Raw genomic sequence first — 18250 nt, forward strand, 5'->3', positions numbered from 1 at the left:
TACTCTGAAAATTAAGAACTTCTGTAACAAATCGTTATGTTTTTTCACATATGCCTGTTTTTAGTAAATTATCATTAAACAAAATTGATGTTTTTTTTCAAGTATAAAAGCTCAATAGACAATTTTTTTATCACCAGAAGCTCAGAATTTTAATTGCAATTCTTGATTGCTAAAAAGCACCTGATGAAAATGGTAGTGCAACATAGAGGCCAATAAATCAGCCACTTTCCCGTGATGATATTGATTTTCGATTTAGGAGCTGATGTCATCTATTCATTGAAACCTGCGCATCTCTGCAGCTAATTTTGGCTGCACACATCAGTGTACACTTACCGGTATGTCTCATGGCTGTGAAGCTACCATTGACTGAAGGGTTCCTTTGGTGACATGTACATTATGTTTCTGGAGCAAGTCTTATGTTTGGTGACTTGTTATCCATGTGGAATAGCACAACCCTGTGTCCTGTTGTCATTTTGTATTTCACACTAGATATGGCTGTTACCATTTACTAGTGTCTAAAGTGTATGCAGGTTTGTTTTGGAAAGATTTATTGCAGCAAAATTGCACTTTTTGATGAATAGGTGACATCAAACCCATATATCATCCATCAGTATCAACACAGATTTGTGGGTTGATTAATCGTACTACGTAACACACTGATTTTCAGCCAAACATGAATGTTCACTATTTTAAGTTAATAATGATTAGGAAAAAAAAATTAAAATGAAACATGGAGGATAACAACAAAAGTGGAACATGTAGCAAAATAAAGGATTTGAGAATGTTTGAGAAATGAGTCGGTACACAGTCTAAATATCAAGAAAACTGAAAATTAAAAACCAGAGATTTCAGTATGAACTAACTGATATATATTTTATTCACAGAGTTGATGTTAATTAGCTTTACTTTTTCATACAATAATACAGATAGTTTTTTTGGATCAGTATCTGGTCAGAATGTATAGTTTTAAAGCCCACAAACTTGTAGCAAGAAAGCTGCATAAATTTATTGCTAGCTAATGCAGTAACAAGCTTTTGAATGGTTATGATGCAGTGTTGTTAAATAAACATGCATAAGCTCGACACATGGTTCTAAATCCAAGCTTGTGGTAACCTTATAAATTAGCTTACTTGATAACCTCATCAACAGATAATCATAAAAAGTTTGCTTTATTTATGCCCACGGTTGAACGAGACAGTAGTTTTATCTCTTGGCATGGCAGGTAACCTTTATCTGAGAAGTTTACAAGTGGATTTTGGATGTGCAAAATCAAACTTATTCACATTCAGATTAGTAATTTATTCCAGTGGTTGATTGCTCAGGCAATTTAAGTAGTCACCTCATGTTCCATTTGCATTGTGTCTACCATATGTTTATGACTATTCAAAGCCAAATTATTGAGCTACTATCAGGAAAGGACAGAAACTGGATCCAAATGTCTGATGTCTGGCTAAACTTAAAAAGATACAATGACACTGACCCTGTTTCCTCAGGACTTGTATTATACAAGTGCATGCAGGATCTGAATTTTTTTTCTTTCAACAGCAGTCGTCTATGTATCAAATTTGTATATGTTCAGTAATAAAAAATAATTATTTCTTAGAGTAAGTGGTTGTAATTAATAAAGGGTTCTGATCATAATATATTTATTTTTTATTTGTATTATATTAGGAGTTAAATTTAAATGAAAATGCATGTGTAAAACTTGGAATAAATTCTCTTGTAGTTATGATCATTAAAATGGCTGATAATAATTCCATTTCTTGCAATTATTTTTTTCTGCATTGATGTTTTAGTGATTTATCTTTATTATTCATTATATCAAGTGTTCATTCTTCAGGCAGCTAGAATTTAGTCACATCAACCCATGTTAAACAGAACTGTTTTGTTATATGTTCAGAAAGAGAAAGAACTGCAAGTGATGCTTTTAAATTGGGTGCTACAAAAGAATCAGCTGTGACAGTGACAATTTTTGCCAAAGACAAGCACACATGTTTAGAATGTGTAAAGAATCTAGCTAAAGAGATGAAGGAAAATTACTTGTTTGAGAGTGAACCGGTCAACAAAAAACATAAACTGCCACCAGAAGATAAAAAGAAACTAAAGGATATACTGTCAAAGTATGAAGCAAGTGTTGAACAGAAACGAGGTCTGTATTTGGGTTATGATAATAATACAAATCATATGTTTTTAATATATATTTTCAACATGGACTTATTTAATATGATCCACCAAATACTTTTTTGTTTTTCTACTTTATCTAGCATCAGTAGTTTAAACAGACCACCCCTTCTTTTAATCCTACCTGTAAAAAGAGTCCTGGATTTGTATAATTGTCTATCTGTCACTGCATCACATATTAGTGTATACTTTTTATCTCCTGGACCCTTTGGGGTCTCTTCTTGGTACGGTTTTTATCACTTCTAGTTATTGAATTTAGTGTAAGAGTTATCCTCATTTTTTGCATTATTGTGTCCATCCATCCATTTGTTAAGTCACACTTCTCTGGCTGATCTCTCCAGAACTGTTTTAAATTCCTTATGGAAATCTTCATGTTTTTGTATCATGACATATGTCACTCGTGTAAGACTTGACTTTGTCATGTGAAAACTTTTGGAGTTATCTCCCCACTTTTAAAAATTTTGTCCATCATTTTGGTACAGATCTGTGGTGAATATTTCCTTAACCTATTCCCATATTTTTTATTTGTATCAAGACAGGAGTTTGTAACTCCTATTAAATTTGGTTTTGTCAGAATATAACTTTTAGAGTAATCTCCCCATTTTTAATAATTGCTGCTTCATTTCTCCTTAACCATTTAATATATATTTTATGAGAATTGTTTTATCAAATTTTCTTTAGTAGGAAATTTATCTTGTACAAACGAATTGGCTGTCTTATGATCATTTTAAGAGTTGTGTCCATTCATTCCTCTCCATCACATTGAAGAACTCTTGTCAGTTGTCGTTATCTTCTAGATTGATTCAGATATCTTCATGAAATTTGACCTGATTTGTGTCATGTTGGAGTTAATGCCACTTGATTATAATGAGATTTGTCTTATTTTTACTTTTTTTTCTTTTTGAGTAGAGGTATTGTGTATGCACTTGCTTACTGACGTGTAGTATATATATGGTGAAAACCCCCATGTGTAGGAAAGCTGTTGCTTATTAATTTATGTTCCATCCTTAAGCATCCTCTGTCTTATGCAGTGATGTGACAACACATAACACTGTTGGTCCCTAAGGCAAGGTGGAGGTAATTGTAAACTTTAGTTAAGTTCACAGTTGGTGAGGCAAGTTTTGCTATACAACATTATTAAAATGTTTTAATGAATTATGCATTTATATTTAAGAAGCAAGATAATAATTCTGCAGAAGCTTGGTTTTGACGAATTTGTGAAATCAATATTGTTTCTTCCTCAATTCAAATTTTACTGTTTTAGAAGGAGAAGAAATCAGTGGCTTTGAAAATATTAAATACAATGTCAGTTCAGCTTATTCATTATTTTTTTTAATACAATGTCATTTCAGGTTATTTGGTACTTTATTAAATACCATGTCATTCCAAGTTGTTTAGTATTTGATTGAATACCATGTCATTCCAAGTTATTCAGTGTTTTTTTGAATACCAATGTCATTTCAAGTTATTCAGTATTTTATTATTACCATGTCAATTCAAGCTATTTAGTATTTGAGTGAATACCATGATATTCCAAGTTATTCAGAGTTTTTTTGAATACCAATATGTAATTTCAAGTTATTCAGTACTTTAGTAAGTACCATGTCAGTTCAAGTTACTCAGTATTTGATTGAATACCATGTCATTTCAAGTTATTCATTATTTTATGTCAGTATTTGTTTGCTCCCTGTTGCCAAGACAATGAAAGAATAGAGACTACAGGTAAATAGTAAGACATGAATAAAGACTAAAATGATCCATTTGTTTTTTTTTTATAGTTATGAAGGGTGTGTTCATCCTTAAGGGATGGAAGGAGGAAGTTTATGCTGCCCATAATGCAATCTTGAAGGTTTTGTTTGAGTCAAGTGAAACCACACGGAATAGAAAGTCTCAACACAAACGTCCATCATCAGATTTCTGGATGTCAAAAACATTTGAACAACCTGAAACTCCAGAATACTGGAGTATGGGAAATAATGTTATTAAAGATCTGATTCCCAAATTTGCAGGTATATTATCAGGTATGAAGTATTGGAAGTAATGCTCAGCAAGATATGATTTCCAAATTTCAGGGTGCATTATCAGGTATGGAATATGGAAGTAATGTTATTCACAATTTTGATTTCCATGTTTCCGGGTATATTATCAGGTACAGAATATGGAAAGTAATGTTATGCATGATTTGATTTCCACATTTCTGGGTACATTATCAGGTATGGAGTATGGGAAGTAATGTTATGCAAGATTTGATTTCCAAGTTTCTGGATGCATTATCATTTATGAAGTATGGGAGGTAATGTTATTTAATATTTTATTTCCAAGTTTCTGGGTGCATTATCAGGTATAGATTATGGGAAGTTAAATGTTATTAAAGATTTGATTTCCATGATCTTAGAGGACTTTCATACTGAGCAACAGCCATGCATATTAATGAGGTTGTCCTGTATCTGATTGGTACAGCTTAGTTTTTACCACTGTCAAGGTCATATATATCTGACAAGATTCAGATAACCTGATATGCAGATTTATATCTAAAATTTCTCCATGCACATTAATAAGGTGATTTTGCATCTGATTGGCTGAAATTGTTACCACTCTAGAAGCCATATTTTTCTGATCAGATTTTGCTTCAACTTGATATGTAAATTATATCATTAGGTTAATGTGAACTGATACAGTGAAGGCAAAATTATGTTCAAGTAGAAATTTGTAAAATACACTTTAGACCTTAATTACCTCTAAGTTTTGGGTAAATCACAGTATTTGGCCCAGATCTGTTGCACATGGGGGTCAGATTTCAACTTCACAGAATTCTGTTGAAACAACTTGATTTTGGAAGTTCAACACTTTGAACCTCTGAAAAGTTAATGGTTTATTGAAGAGAAAATGGCAAGTTTATTTTTATCTTGTTTGCTTGAGGTAGAGTAGGTTCTGGTTACAGACACTGCAGTGTGAATATAACATGCAAAGTCAGTCATAGTTTTCACTTGAACATTTAATTTTTGTAATTATTAACAAACTTGAACTCATAAACAAACAAAATAGCATTTATGTGACTAGATAGGTCATAAGCAAATTAAACCTTACTCTCTCTTCAACACTACTTTAACTGATCATTCCTTTATCATAATATACTAACAAGGTCAAGGGAAATTGAAAATATTGCTTTGATTTTGTTGTTTGAACCTATAGGCAATAATCAACCACATGTTCTAGTTCCAGAACTGCATATGAAAAAAATTAAAAAAAATGTACCAGACAAAGGTCCAAACAGTTATAGACACTACATAATTCACGAAATGAATAAACTTATTTTGACATGGTCTGCATAAATAATCACTTTCATTCCTTTATTCAGACCTGCCAACTCTTAAAATTTTATCTTAAGTCTTACGAAAATTACCCTTAAAGGTCTACTATAGTCAAATACACATTATATATCATAATGTTCCTTTTTTGCTGAATAACTCAGAAATGTACATTTTAGATGTAGGTTTCAACTCACAGAGGAGAAATTTAAGATTTTTTGTGCATACAACGATGTTTTACGGAAAACGCTCTGGAAATATTTTTACACTTCTGGTGAAAAATCAGATTTTCGGAAGTGACGCACAGTCAGAAAGTCCCTCAAGTTTAGTGTATGTGATGATAATAGCTGATAGTGATGACACTAGCGAATTTATGGCAAATTTGTCATGCTCATCTTCGTCGTTTGAGGAAGGTGAACCCCTTGAAGATGTCCAACTTCATGAATCTAAAGAAGATTCTGCTCGCTATGAAGTGAGGCCATATCAATTTCAGCCCGAACGAGACGAGGATCAAGGCCCAGAAGAGGACACAGTCCATGATCAAGCTGAGCAGCGCTTGGGCTCTACATTCTGGTAATTGCTATTATCATTATTGCAATTATTATTAATTATTACTAATATATTATTCTTTCTTTAATGTTATTTAAATTTCATAATGAAAAGAGAAGTAAACGAATTTGAGCTAAAGCTTGTTGGATGTCTTCAGAGAAGATTTTCATTTAAGTTGGTTCATCAGTAACTAGTGGTGTTACATTTTAACACTTAAGACTCGGACTGTGAGAGGTGTAGAAATAAATGCTTTATTAATTTTATGACTCAAGTTTGTTCTTTTAAACCACGCATACCCTAAGTGTACCTTTTAATCCAGCTAATGTGTATAAATTTTTATATCCTCCATGGATAGATGCTTAGCCAGCATATTTTTCCATGTCGGTTAAGGTGCACAGTACTAGTGGCAAATAATGCAAAAAGGTTTATGGGGAAACTAATAATGAGAATAATATAATACATTTCTGATGAGATGTAAATTTCGGTATTGTGGTACAAAAGGTACAACAAAAGTTTTACCATTTATCACACACACACACATTTATATTTATATATATATATATATATATATATATATATATATATATATATATATATATATATATATATATTGCACTTGATAATGCAAGAGCTACAAGTTTGCTGTCTAACACAATAATTATGATAGTGCATATTTATCATGTATATTGATTTATTCAGGTGTTTCGTAAGGAAATTACAGTAGTAAAGAAACAGTTGAAGAGTGTAGATGCTGTAAAGAGATCAATGTGATTTTTTATAAGACCAAGGAGCTCAATGTGGATTGTATCATCGATCATCCTGGATTTCTGACAGTTTGCTTGGATGAATATGTCCTGGAAGCAGCATACTATGCCTACCGACAGCAGTATGGAAATTGCGAGGAAATTCTGTCAGAGTACGTAAACAATTATGGGCAAAATGTTCTCACAATAGTTATGGCACCAATATCAGGTCCCTTATGGGAAAAGTGATTGCTGTATAACCATAAATATAAAACAAAGTCACTCATAAATTCATGAAATCCCTCCTTCATTGAGAAATTGTGACATTTTTCTTATGTGGAGTTTTCACCCAAACCTTTCAAGAATAAACCTTGCTAGCATCATTTGTCTGTTATACTGGAAATTATCATGTAAAACTGTAACTTCAGTCGAACAATACTTTCATTACTTGAACAGACTCTGCACTATGACATTTAAAACATATTGTTGTCTGTTCCTATTCACATAAGATTCATTTAGCTTCCTACCATTGGCTGTAGTAAAATCTAATTTTATGCTAAAGGTCTTGACTCAGAAAACTTGAAATAAATAAGTTAAAACCAGAATAGGTGACATAATATAACTTTATTCAAGCCTAAAATATGTTGCATATTCTATTTTCTGTCATAATAGATACACTGCATACAGGCAGCTGGTAAGATGGTGCTGGGGATATCTTGGCCGTGAAATCCGAGTTGCTTTGCCATCCTGTGCAGTAGTGGATGCAATCAGGCAGAAGTTCCCAAGTGAAGGTGGTAACTACACAGGTTTCAAGCACTTGTAGTTATCTTGCAGATCGTGATGTGAGAGCCTGGACAGCCGTTGACTTGTCTGGCCTCAGGGATTGGCTGCATAGAGATGGTGGTAACTATCAACTGACTGGTTTCCTGACCATTTTCTCCAGTGATGCCATCAACTCTTCAACATATTCTGAAAGAAGAAATGTTTCCCACCATAATTTAAGAAAGAAGAATTTCATCCACTGCCTATATGCATGCAGAAAGTTTTTATAACAAAAATTTGTAGATACCGTTGTAATAAAAGTCAAAATGGTATTCATTTTAACAAACATAAATAGTATTTGACTGTATAATTATTTTGTTACAATATATGATTTTGAATATGTGCTACAAATATAAATCTGCACCGACTTTATTTTCATTAAAATAAATTAAATCAAGCTGCTTTGCCATCATTTTTAGTGTATGCGATCAGTTGGAACTTCCCAAGTGAAAGTGTTAGCTACACTCATTACAAGGACTTGTACTTTGTGTGCAAATGGGATGTGTAAGACTGGACAGATTCAACTTGTCTGGCCTCTGGAATCGGCTGCATAGAGCTGGCGGTAACTATCAACAGACTCTGGCTTCTTGACGATATCCTCCAGTGCTGCCATCAACTCTTCAACATAGTCTGAAATAAGGAATCCCCCCCCCCCCTTAATTTAAGAGGCTAACAAGAATTACATCCACTTCCTCTATCCCCACAAATAATTTACTAAAAATAATTAAGAGAATTGAAGACAAGATTTAAATAGTATTCAATTTAACATAAATATAAATTGTAGTAGAATGAATAATAATTTTGTCATGATGTATGATTCTGAATATGTGCGACAAAAATGAATCCACATCGACTTTGTTTTGGTTAAGATCCATGAAATCTGATTTGCTTTGCCTGCAGCATATGCAATCAGGTGGAATTTTCCAACTGAAATGGTAACTATACAGGTTTCAAGGCCTTGTACTTATCTTGCGAATCGAGATTTATGAGCCTGGACAGCATTCGACTTGTCTGGCCTCTGGACTATCACATCTACCATCCCCAGCAATAGCAATTGGCTAACGAAGACTCTGTAACTCTCCAAAGACCCTACCCTTATGCGCCTTCCATACTTTATCGATAATAGGTGTGAGTAGCACTTGCTGGTGGGTCATGAATGTGGATAGGTGTATCACTGGAATACACATGTGTTAAATAACCCGAAGAACCTTTGTTGGAGTTGCATCTGCAAAAAGGATGGCTCCTGACAAGATAGTGTTACCAGCTGGCTTGTCCCCGAGGTAGGGCTGGCTGTTCCAAGTGTATGACTTGCTACACAGGTGGCACTCCTGTGTAACTATAATTAAAGTGCCAAATGTGTGGGTCACTGTCCCTTTTGATGGTCCATGGCAGTAGCGACAAGTCCAGAATAATGACAACAGCTGTTCCTCAAACACAATAAACTTTCTCTTGGACATAAGGTTGGTAGATGGTAGTTCTGAACTGGAAAGAAAATGAAAATGCAGTAGGGGCAAGTTTTTAGAACTTGAACAACAAAGTTGTTTTTAAGCATCCAGGAAATTTATTATTTAGTAATTGTTAATTTGTGCTGATAACCGGTTTAATATGTGGAAAAACATACGGAATTGTAGAGGCCATAAATAGTAATATAAGAATTTGATAGCACCATCAAATCAGTAATAATTTCATACATGCTGAAGTTATGCAATTTATATTACCCTTTTCCAGAGGTATTTGAGTTGAAGCTTGAATCCATAGGGTCACTCTCATCTGGTTTGTAGCTTGAATCATTGGACTCCCTTATCATGGAACACTCATCACCAATATCATGAGCATCAGTATCAGGGTCTGTGTCCGGTTCATCAAAACTGTCTATTTCGTTCTCCATTTCACTGTCTGTGTGGCTGTCTAAAGAACACTGAATGCCTTTGCTCCTTCTTTGTACATGCTGACATTTGCCTGACAACCTGTGAAATATCATTCATGTGTATACTGATTATCATGGTTTTCACACAGATGAGTAATTCATGAATATGCTTATCAATAACAGTGTATTATTGCTCAGTAACAAAAAGTGGACAAGTGCTTGGTATACTGAGACAATTGCTTACACGATCACACTGAACTTAGTTAATAAATTGTTACATGTGTCATTTGCTTGTTAACTTTTAATGGTGAGATTATAACATTGAGTTATACATGTATTATTATTACCAAAATCAATTTGTTTTCCTCACTAATGCTTGAATTCTCTCTTGGATCTCTTAAGTATCCTGTCAGTCTGACATTCAGTGGCAATACTGCATGATGGTGTCTCTAGTCCCTGAAACAAAAGCAATACACGAAAAATGTATTTGGCAAATTCTAGTGAATACCTATGCATTAGATAAGGTGGTCATTAAAGCTGTACCGATGTCACTTTCTGCCGATTATTTCTGCCCAGTTATGAGAATGGCCGATTAATCGATACATCTTAAGTGGTCATACTCTAAGTTTTATGTATGTTTGAACAATAAATGACAAATGCATCAAACCTCTTTCATTACTTAGAGAACTATGACTGATCATAATGTTTGACATGTAACCAACACATTGCATAGCTTTCCCATAATAAATAATAACATATCTTTATTGATTTACTAGTATGCTATCATATATGAGGCCATATGAAATCATATGAAGCTATACCAACCATTTGAACACTGGAAATGCATGGAAAGTTCTCTGTGACATCAATATGCACACCAGGATATGTCACACCATCTACTGTTGACTGTGTGATTGGTGTCTTTTGGGTTTTCTCTTGTACATTATCTTCTGGATGCTGGTTTTGAAAAATCTCTTTCAACATCTAACAAAAAGATACAAATAAATCAAGCAGCATTAGAAGTTTACATAGTAAACAATATTAAAGGCTAAATTCTTCTTATATTACCTTACATGATTCTGTACACAATTTGAATAATAATAATAATAATAATAATAATAATAATAATAATGTTAATATGCTTTCCACATTGAACAAACATTACTATTACATCTGCAGTCAATGTGTTGTGGATGTGAATCTGACCTAGAGCAGGATCCACTGATATAATAATGTATATCTAAGCAAGGAAGGTAATTTACTCCCAGATCCTCAGAACTAATTAGTCCTTACAATTAAAAACGATCAATACACCAACTATTCACACCATTTAAGCATGAGAAGAACACTTGTGATATAACATTATTATTATTGTTGAAAACAGCAACAGACAGGAACAAGCTACAGCATCCACAATAATTTTGTCTAGGCTGAGGTCCGAACAATGTGGGGGGGGGGAGGGCTATATATATATATATATATATATATATATATATATATATATATATATATATATATATATCCCTTTGATTTAGACTTTACACCATTGCACACACACAGATGTTGATAAAGCAGGTTTCATATTTTGGGGGATAACGGTGGACCTATTACAATTTGCAAACACCCTCCCACTAAAACCACCCTCTCGCATTAATCGCTCGTAAGCTAGGTATATTTGTGGCAAGAGTGTAGGGTTGACAACAAATAATATAGCATGCTAAAATCAATAAACTTTTTACCCTTGCTCGCTCTCAAAGCTCCTCTCAGGGCTATGTGTTGTTAGGCCTGCCGTAACCCTTAATTTTTGTTGATCTGGTGTGCATGTACTCTGGGTTATCTGGTGAGAAAACACACTTGGAACTGCATTTGGCAGGAGTCGTCTAATGGTCTTTATCCCAAATGACTGTTTCAGTTTAGAGGCAGGATCGAAATCGTCTTCTCTTAAGTGGTCACTACAGACAACTTGACTATCTCGCCTGTCACTAGTCGGCTCAGTCCAGTCTTTTCTTGTCGTTTGTATCTGCTTAATCCATTGTTTCCTTGAAAGAGGATGAGTAGGAAATAAGTGCAAACTCACTCCTTCTCGTGTTGTATTGCTACAACCTCCAACAATACACCTTTTTGCCATTTTTCACACACAGCTCCACTTGTTGAACGCAACTACAATGAAAATTGGAAAGCTGTTCCCTACACTGCGTCACTTCCGCTTTGCCTTATGGAAATTACCGAGCACGAAATCAGCTAGGAGCATTTTGTCTCCAACGATAAAAAATCCATGTTCTGTAGTCATTATTTTCATTAATGATGAGGTATATGACATAATACCTACACAAATTGCTTCGTGAAGGTTAAATTTATAATATAAACGAAAGTCTTGTGAGTGCACTAGTAGACCTTTAAAATAAGGACTTACGGCATACTAGCAAAAACTATGGAAACATTATCGTTGCCGAAAAGTCTGGATAATCGGTTCATCTGTGTTTTATTTGGATCCGGGTTTCATCTTAGAATTAGTAAAATTAGTCAGGGAAGCAGACTAACTTTAGAAAAGCACCCCAGATGCTTCAAAGTGCACCTATTTGTTCATGTGAAGCATCTGCATGATCAAACTGTTGATTATAGAATTTTTAAAAATGGCATCCAGAAAGTAATGCATGTTTAAGGGGAAAATAAGCTTCTAGAAAAGTGTTACTAATCAACACAGAAGAATAAAAAGGAGTGCTAAGATTTTTTTAAATAAAAGCTGGAAAGGAAACAGTTAAAAAATTTGGACATCACGTGTCAGTTTGAGTATGTCTCATGGCTGGAGATATGATTGCCATTGCGAATAGCGGAGAACTCGCCCTGGGAGAACTCATCCCAGGTGTCAGGAGAAGTCACCCCATGGTGGTCGGAGAAGTCGCCCCACTTCGCCTGGAGAAGTCGCCCCAAGGATCATATATAGTAATTTTGAAATGTCTCCACATGGTTGTTAAGGCTTTATTTATTGTTGTTTTTCTTGAACTTAATAACTTATTAAATTATAAAATTTGCAATTTTTCAACTTTTCCATTTGATCAACTCCGCTTCTGTACTTAACGTAAAAAAGTGTTAACTGTCCCTTTTGCTCTGCTCTTCAAATCATTAGATGCATTTTAATAATATTTGTAGAGATAGTGCTATCAATATTTTTTATTACATTTACATCTAAAAATGAAACATGCGTACTAGATGCAGTATAAATAAATTTAATCGTCGGGTGAAAATGATTTAGGCGATCAATAATTTTTTTTCAGTTCTTCAGTTGAATGCTTCCAGATCATAAATATGTCATCTAAAAATCTGAACCAAAGAGATGGATTAAACTTTTCGTTTTGAAGAAAATCCTTTTCTGATGTACTGATGAAAGGGAAGAGTATGAATGAACCACATTAATACCCATTGACCTACCCATTATTTGTATGTAATTCGTATTATTAAATTGAAAATAATTATATTCCAAGACAAGTTTTATTATTTTACAAACATCCTCACTAGATAGTGTGCCATTGTTTGGATTGTTATCAAGAAAATACTTACATGCTTCAATACCATCTGCATGTGGAATGTTGGTATACAGTGATGTTACATCTAATGATACCTGGATTAAAATTATCAGATAGCTGTGGAATAGACTTCAACTTTTTAATGAAAGTGGTTGTATCTTTAATGTACGAAGGAAGTGATTTCATTAAAGGTTGTAAAATGCTATCAATAAATTTTGATAGGTTTTCAGTATATGAATTACAACCTAATATAATGGGTCATCCTGGATAATTTAAAGGTAAATTATGGTCAAGATTTTTATGAGTTTTGGGTAATATGTAGAATTGAGGTGTACATACGTTAAGAGGGAAAGTATCAAATTCCTCATATATGGAATTATTATTTTTAGCGATCTCATTAATGCATGCTGAAATTTTTAATTTAATTTCTAATTGACGTTCAACTTTTTTAATATAATCATCTTGATTTATAATAATAACAGTGTTTGACATCAACCTTTTTAATCACTATCCTGACGTCATTCATTAGATTATATACAGACTTAATTTTGTCCTTAGAAATATTACTATGATATTGCTTTTTATGATTACAAGTTAATATCTCTTTTGTGATCGCGTATATATAAAAATCTAAATATGAATCACGTAAAAGATGATTTAATTCTGTTATAAAAAGGTTTTTTGGGTGACAAGTTTTGGGGTGACTTCTCCAACCAATTGGGGCGACTTCTCCAACCACTCTGGGGCGACTTCTCCATATATGTTGGGGCGAGTTCTCCCAGGAGGAGTTTTCCATGGGGTATGTTCTCCCAGGGCGAATTCTCCATGGGGCGAGTTCTCTGCATACTGCCATTGTCATGTGAAATGGAGAACAATTTCCAAGAATTATGTCAAGTTGAGAGATAGCAACAAGCCACTGAGCTGCATAGGGTTTGGAACTAGAGTTTGTGCAACTGTAGTAGTGGTAAATAAAGTCCACGCGTACTTTACAAACTTTTCAGTTGAACATAATGCTTATCGTCAATGCGTCGAACTTTTAATTATGTTTCCAGCTTTACAATAGCAGTTATTGATATTTTGTTACACCTTACTGAAAACTGGTCATTCTTATGGGAAAAAAATCAACTGCCTTACTGAGATGGACTCGTGAGGGTTGGCAGGTCTGCTTTATTAAACAGAAATTGAAAAAGATAATGAAATCTTGGAAGATTGGTACATTTGTTATTAACTAGAGTCCATTAACATTCTTGCAATACTGAAATTATGAACATTTCATATCAAATTATAATGACAAGCTGTCAGTGTAATGCTAAACTTATGAAATTAGGTGTGTGAGGACTATATACAAACAATGAAACAATTCTCAAAACATTTCTTGTTACAATGATATCTTCATTCAGGTTTACAGTATGACCACTTGATAATGTTGCATGAAGGTTACAGACACTACTGCGTATTGGGTAACATTCAAATATAGAAAAGTAAAAAGTAACACAATGAAAGTACTTGTCTTCCATGTCAGAAATCACTTGTTATTGATAAGTAGCACATTTAGTACTAACTTATTAACTTATTATACAGGTGTAGACATGTACATAGTTCATGTATTATAGAGCACCATCATTTATGGGAGCACAATGTATGTTCTTACATCTACTTCAGATAGACGTGTTTGTGAATTTTCATTTGCACACTCTTAACTGCATTGAGTTCATTGTTGTTGAACTTGAAATGTCCCTGTTCATTGACAAGAACTGGCTCTGTCAGCATCCCAAAAAGATGCTTCTTTGGTTCAGTTGATACATCCTGTTGATCCAACTCAGGCCAGACATAAGAGTTTCCAACCTTCTTCATATACTTTACTTGAAATTCAGACTCTTAACACATCAATAATTTCTCCTATTAATATGTTTTCAACTTTGCTAGATAATTTCTTGTCAGTAATGATGTTGAGGAATCCCTCCTTGCTTTACATGACTCAGTTGAAGCCAAGTCAGCTGGATTGTACTACATATACTTAGATGTAAATACAAAGGACTTATTTTTCTTATTTTGCAGACAAGCAATTGGTGATGTAATATTGCATAAGTAAATTGTGCATCATCCTGTAGCATAGAATATTTTCAGCCAAAGATGATGCAATACTAATGATATGGAAAGTTTTAGTTTGATAATGGTTAAAGTTTTGAAAAATGGCTCCAGCTTTATTACATATATTTTCAGGTTATGGACACTACAGTTTTTTGTAATGTCCATAACCATGTTTTATCCACCAGGAAATATTAATGAAATATATATCCATGACTTGTATATTTTTGAAACCATACCCACAGTATGTATAACCAAAATTAATAAAAGTGCTGTGAGTGTCTTCAAAATAGGAAAACTATGAGTGAATATATACTCTACAAATTTTTCTGCACCAGGTTTTATTTTAGTGGATACTCCGTAAAAAAAAAACATTAAGATTCCAGTCTGACATTTCTTTGGCTTCTGCAGCATTTATAACTACAGTTTAACTTTTATATATGAAATTCAGTAAAATGATATGAAATTTTTCTTAATAATTACAGACATAAGTAGAAGAGGGTAACAGCATGCCATACTCCCATATGTTTCTTGACATTAAGATTGTATTTTAAAGGCTACAGCTGTGGCTTCTATGCTGATGTTACATGTAAAAGCTGCAAAAAGGCCAAATAGCATGATTTTCACGATTGGTTTCAATAACTGCAGTTTCAGAACTCCAAGGAGATCCAATACTTCTTGCTAGATCTCTCAGCTCAATGTAGTCTTTATTTTTTTTAAATTTATGTGGTGGCAGCAGTCATCTCTCCAGCTGTTGGCAATACTCAGATTGAAATGACATGATGTCCAATGAATGTATTTGTCACCTTTCCAATTTTTTTCATGAACATGGCTAAGCTTCAGAATATCGTTTTTAATTATTTTGTATCGATAGTGTTTGGACTTTATAAGATCATGATTTCCCATGGCCTTCAGGGTATTTCATTTGCTGGATGACTTTTCCAGATTATGATATACTTTTAAAAGCAAAACCTTGATCACACAGGTGCTTTGCATAATAAACATACATACATAAAAGTGCCTGAGGTACTTGCTATCAAGTTAGCCTGGTTCTCTACCCAATTCTACTCAGTTTCTGTAAACATCCAGATGTGGATGTAAAACATGGCTGCAGATCAGTTAATAACAAGATTTGATCACAATGATTGCATTTTCAGGCTTTTGCCCATTGCTTTTTGGATCTGTAATTTGAAGATCATTTCTAGAAGCCTTATGTTAAAATCAGAATTTTTTGCTGGTCTGTCTTGAGCAACATCCATGCATATTAATGAGGTGATCTGTCATCTGATTGGCTATTTTGGGAAATAGAATTTGATAAACATTGTTATGTTTCTCATATTACGAAGATTTGAAATGAATCCAATAATGAATGCCATCCATACTTGTTAACCAGATGATTTTACATCTGACTGGCTGCACAATAGTGTCTGGATACCATTCCAGAGCCAATGATCGTTACAAAATTTTGATCATATTTGGTATATAATCTTATAGACTAACAAGATCCAGGTCAATTTTGATAACTAGAGATCAGTTCTTAATGAGGTGATCTGGTATGTGATAAATTTTTCTTGTTGCCACTCTTGATTCCATATTTCAGATCAGATTTCGATCAAACGCTGTACACAAAATTTAGACCATCAAGGTCTCTGAAGAATTTGATGATCAGCAACACCTTTGCATATTTAGAATTTCTTGCCTGATTTTTCAAGATTTTTACCACTCTGGAGGGTGTAGTTTTAATAAAAAAAATTGATCAACCTGATTCTATAGGCTTTTATCAAATGCTTGGATGAGTTTGAGCAGCTTCCATTAAATGGGGTACACATTTGCATCTGATTGGTAGAGCTTGTTAGAACTCCAGAGGCCATATTTCTGATTTCTGACCATATTTTGAATAAAGTGTGACTCTGTGTCTTATCACATGATCAACACATACAAATCATGATGACATCCAATTTTCAGAGTTTTTTACCTTCCTAGATGCTATATTTCTAAACAGATTTTGATAAAATTCAGTTAAAAAGTGATGAAGATCTCGATAAATTTGATTATGAGTGACATCTGTGCATGTTAATGAGACATTTAATAATCCAACTAGCTGAGAGCCAGGTGAGTGTACATCTTTTCATTTATGATAGGATGATTCCTTTTCTAGGTGAGGATGTCTTAGTACTTAATGTCAATTTCTTACTTCAGGATTTGGATGTTCAGTATAAGTGCCAAGGCCATTATGTTATGGAATCTAACTGCATTCCCACATTGCTTTGATCTTTAAACTGCCAATATAATAGCATTGTAAACATAATCCATATCACCAAGAAACTTGGGCAGGATGGAGTGTTTCAGCCATTTTTAAGTAGTTCCATAAGAGGTAAATGTATTGATTCCTTATTTATTTGCCTTTGAGCATCAGAATTAACCGAGGAGTTGTGCTTTATGTACTTGACCTTCTGAATTTCTTATTTTCAAGTTCCAGTCAGATTAGCTTCTCACAGGGAGATAAAATTAGCTCCCATACATCCTCATTCAGTGAATTTACTACAAAATTATTGGAAAACATGATTATTTAATTTCTTAGTTGCAAGTGGTATATTAACAAGCCAATGATTTCTGAAACATCTTTGCATTTTGTGGGAATGCTATTTGAAATAATAATGTCATGGACCTTAGTTCTAATGTCAAGCATCCAAGTCAAGAAGTCAAAGACTGGTGTTAAAATCTGCTGATAATCCTTTTCTGTCTGGTTGACAATTGTGTAGATAAAAGTTGCAACATGATAAGCAGAAATGAAATATAAGTCACAGATAACATTCCAAACTAAATGACTGTATACATATTATCCAACTTAACATTCCTTATTGTGATGACATTCTATAGACACTACTCCTTCAGTGACTCGAGAGCAACAGGGGATTGGTAAATAATCAATGTGGCAGAAGTAAGGGCATCAGATTATAAGGGAGACTTAAATTTTGCCAAACCATTGGTGTGGCGGGGGCAAGTTAACCAGCACAGTGTTGGCAAGAAATAAAAACTGTAATTTCAGTGTCCTATACAAATATTAGTCAAATGGATTTTGATATTTTGGGATACAAATGTTTCAGGAGTCAAGTAAAACAAATAAACTAATGAACCGACTTTTAATATGAATGGTGTTCTCATCTA

General features: G+C 33.7%; 1 protein-coding gene across 14 annotated transcripts in view; it reads left to right on the top strand.

The window, feature by feature from the left end:
* LOC149797969 (uncharacterized) overlaps positions 1-18250 on the top strand; it is a 146803-nt gene that overhangs the window by 100632 nt on the left and 27921 nt on the right. For 4 of the 14 annotated variants that reach the window (XR_016421926.1, XR_016421929.1, XR_016421930.1 and 1 more), the window contains exons 13-14: positions 1901-2149; positions 3960-4202. Coding sequence is in view for 5 of the 14 variants with exons in the window: in XM_089963050.1 (XP_089819176.1) it covers positions 1901-2149; positions 3960-4202 (492 nt within the window). In the remaining 9 variants the exon portion in view is untranslated. Of the gene's footprint in view, positions 1-1900; positions 2150-3959; positions 4203-5668; positions 6063-6737; positions 6955-7453; positions 8001-18250 lie in introns of those variants that run through there. The other 10 variants (XR_016421931.1, XM_089963051.1, XM_089963052.1 and 7 more) reach the window with 8 other exon arrangements.

The sequence above is a fragment of the Sinohyriopsis cumingii genome, chromosome 6 (genome assembly GCF_028554795.1).
Source record: "Sinohyriopsis cumingii isolate HCF-2022 chromosome 6, ASM2855479v2, whole genome shotgun sequence".
Classification (NCBI taxonomy): domain Eukaryota; kingdom Metazoa; phylum Mollusca; class Bivalvia; order Unionida; family Unionidae; genus Sinohyriopsis; species Sinohyriopsis cumingii.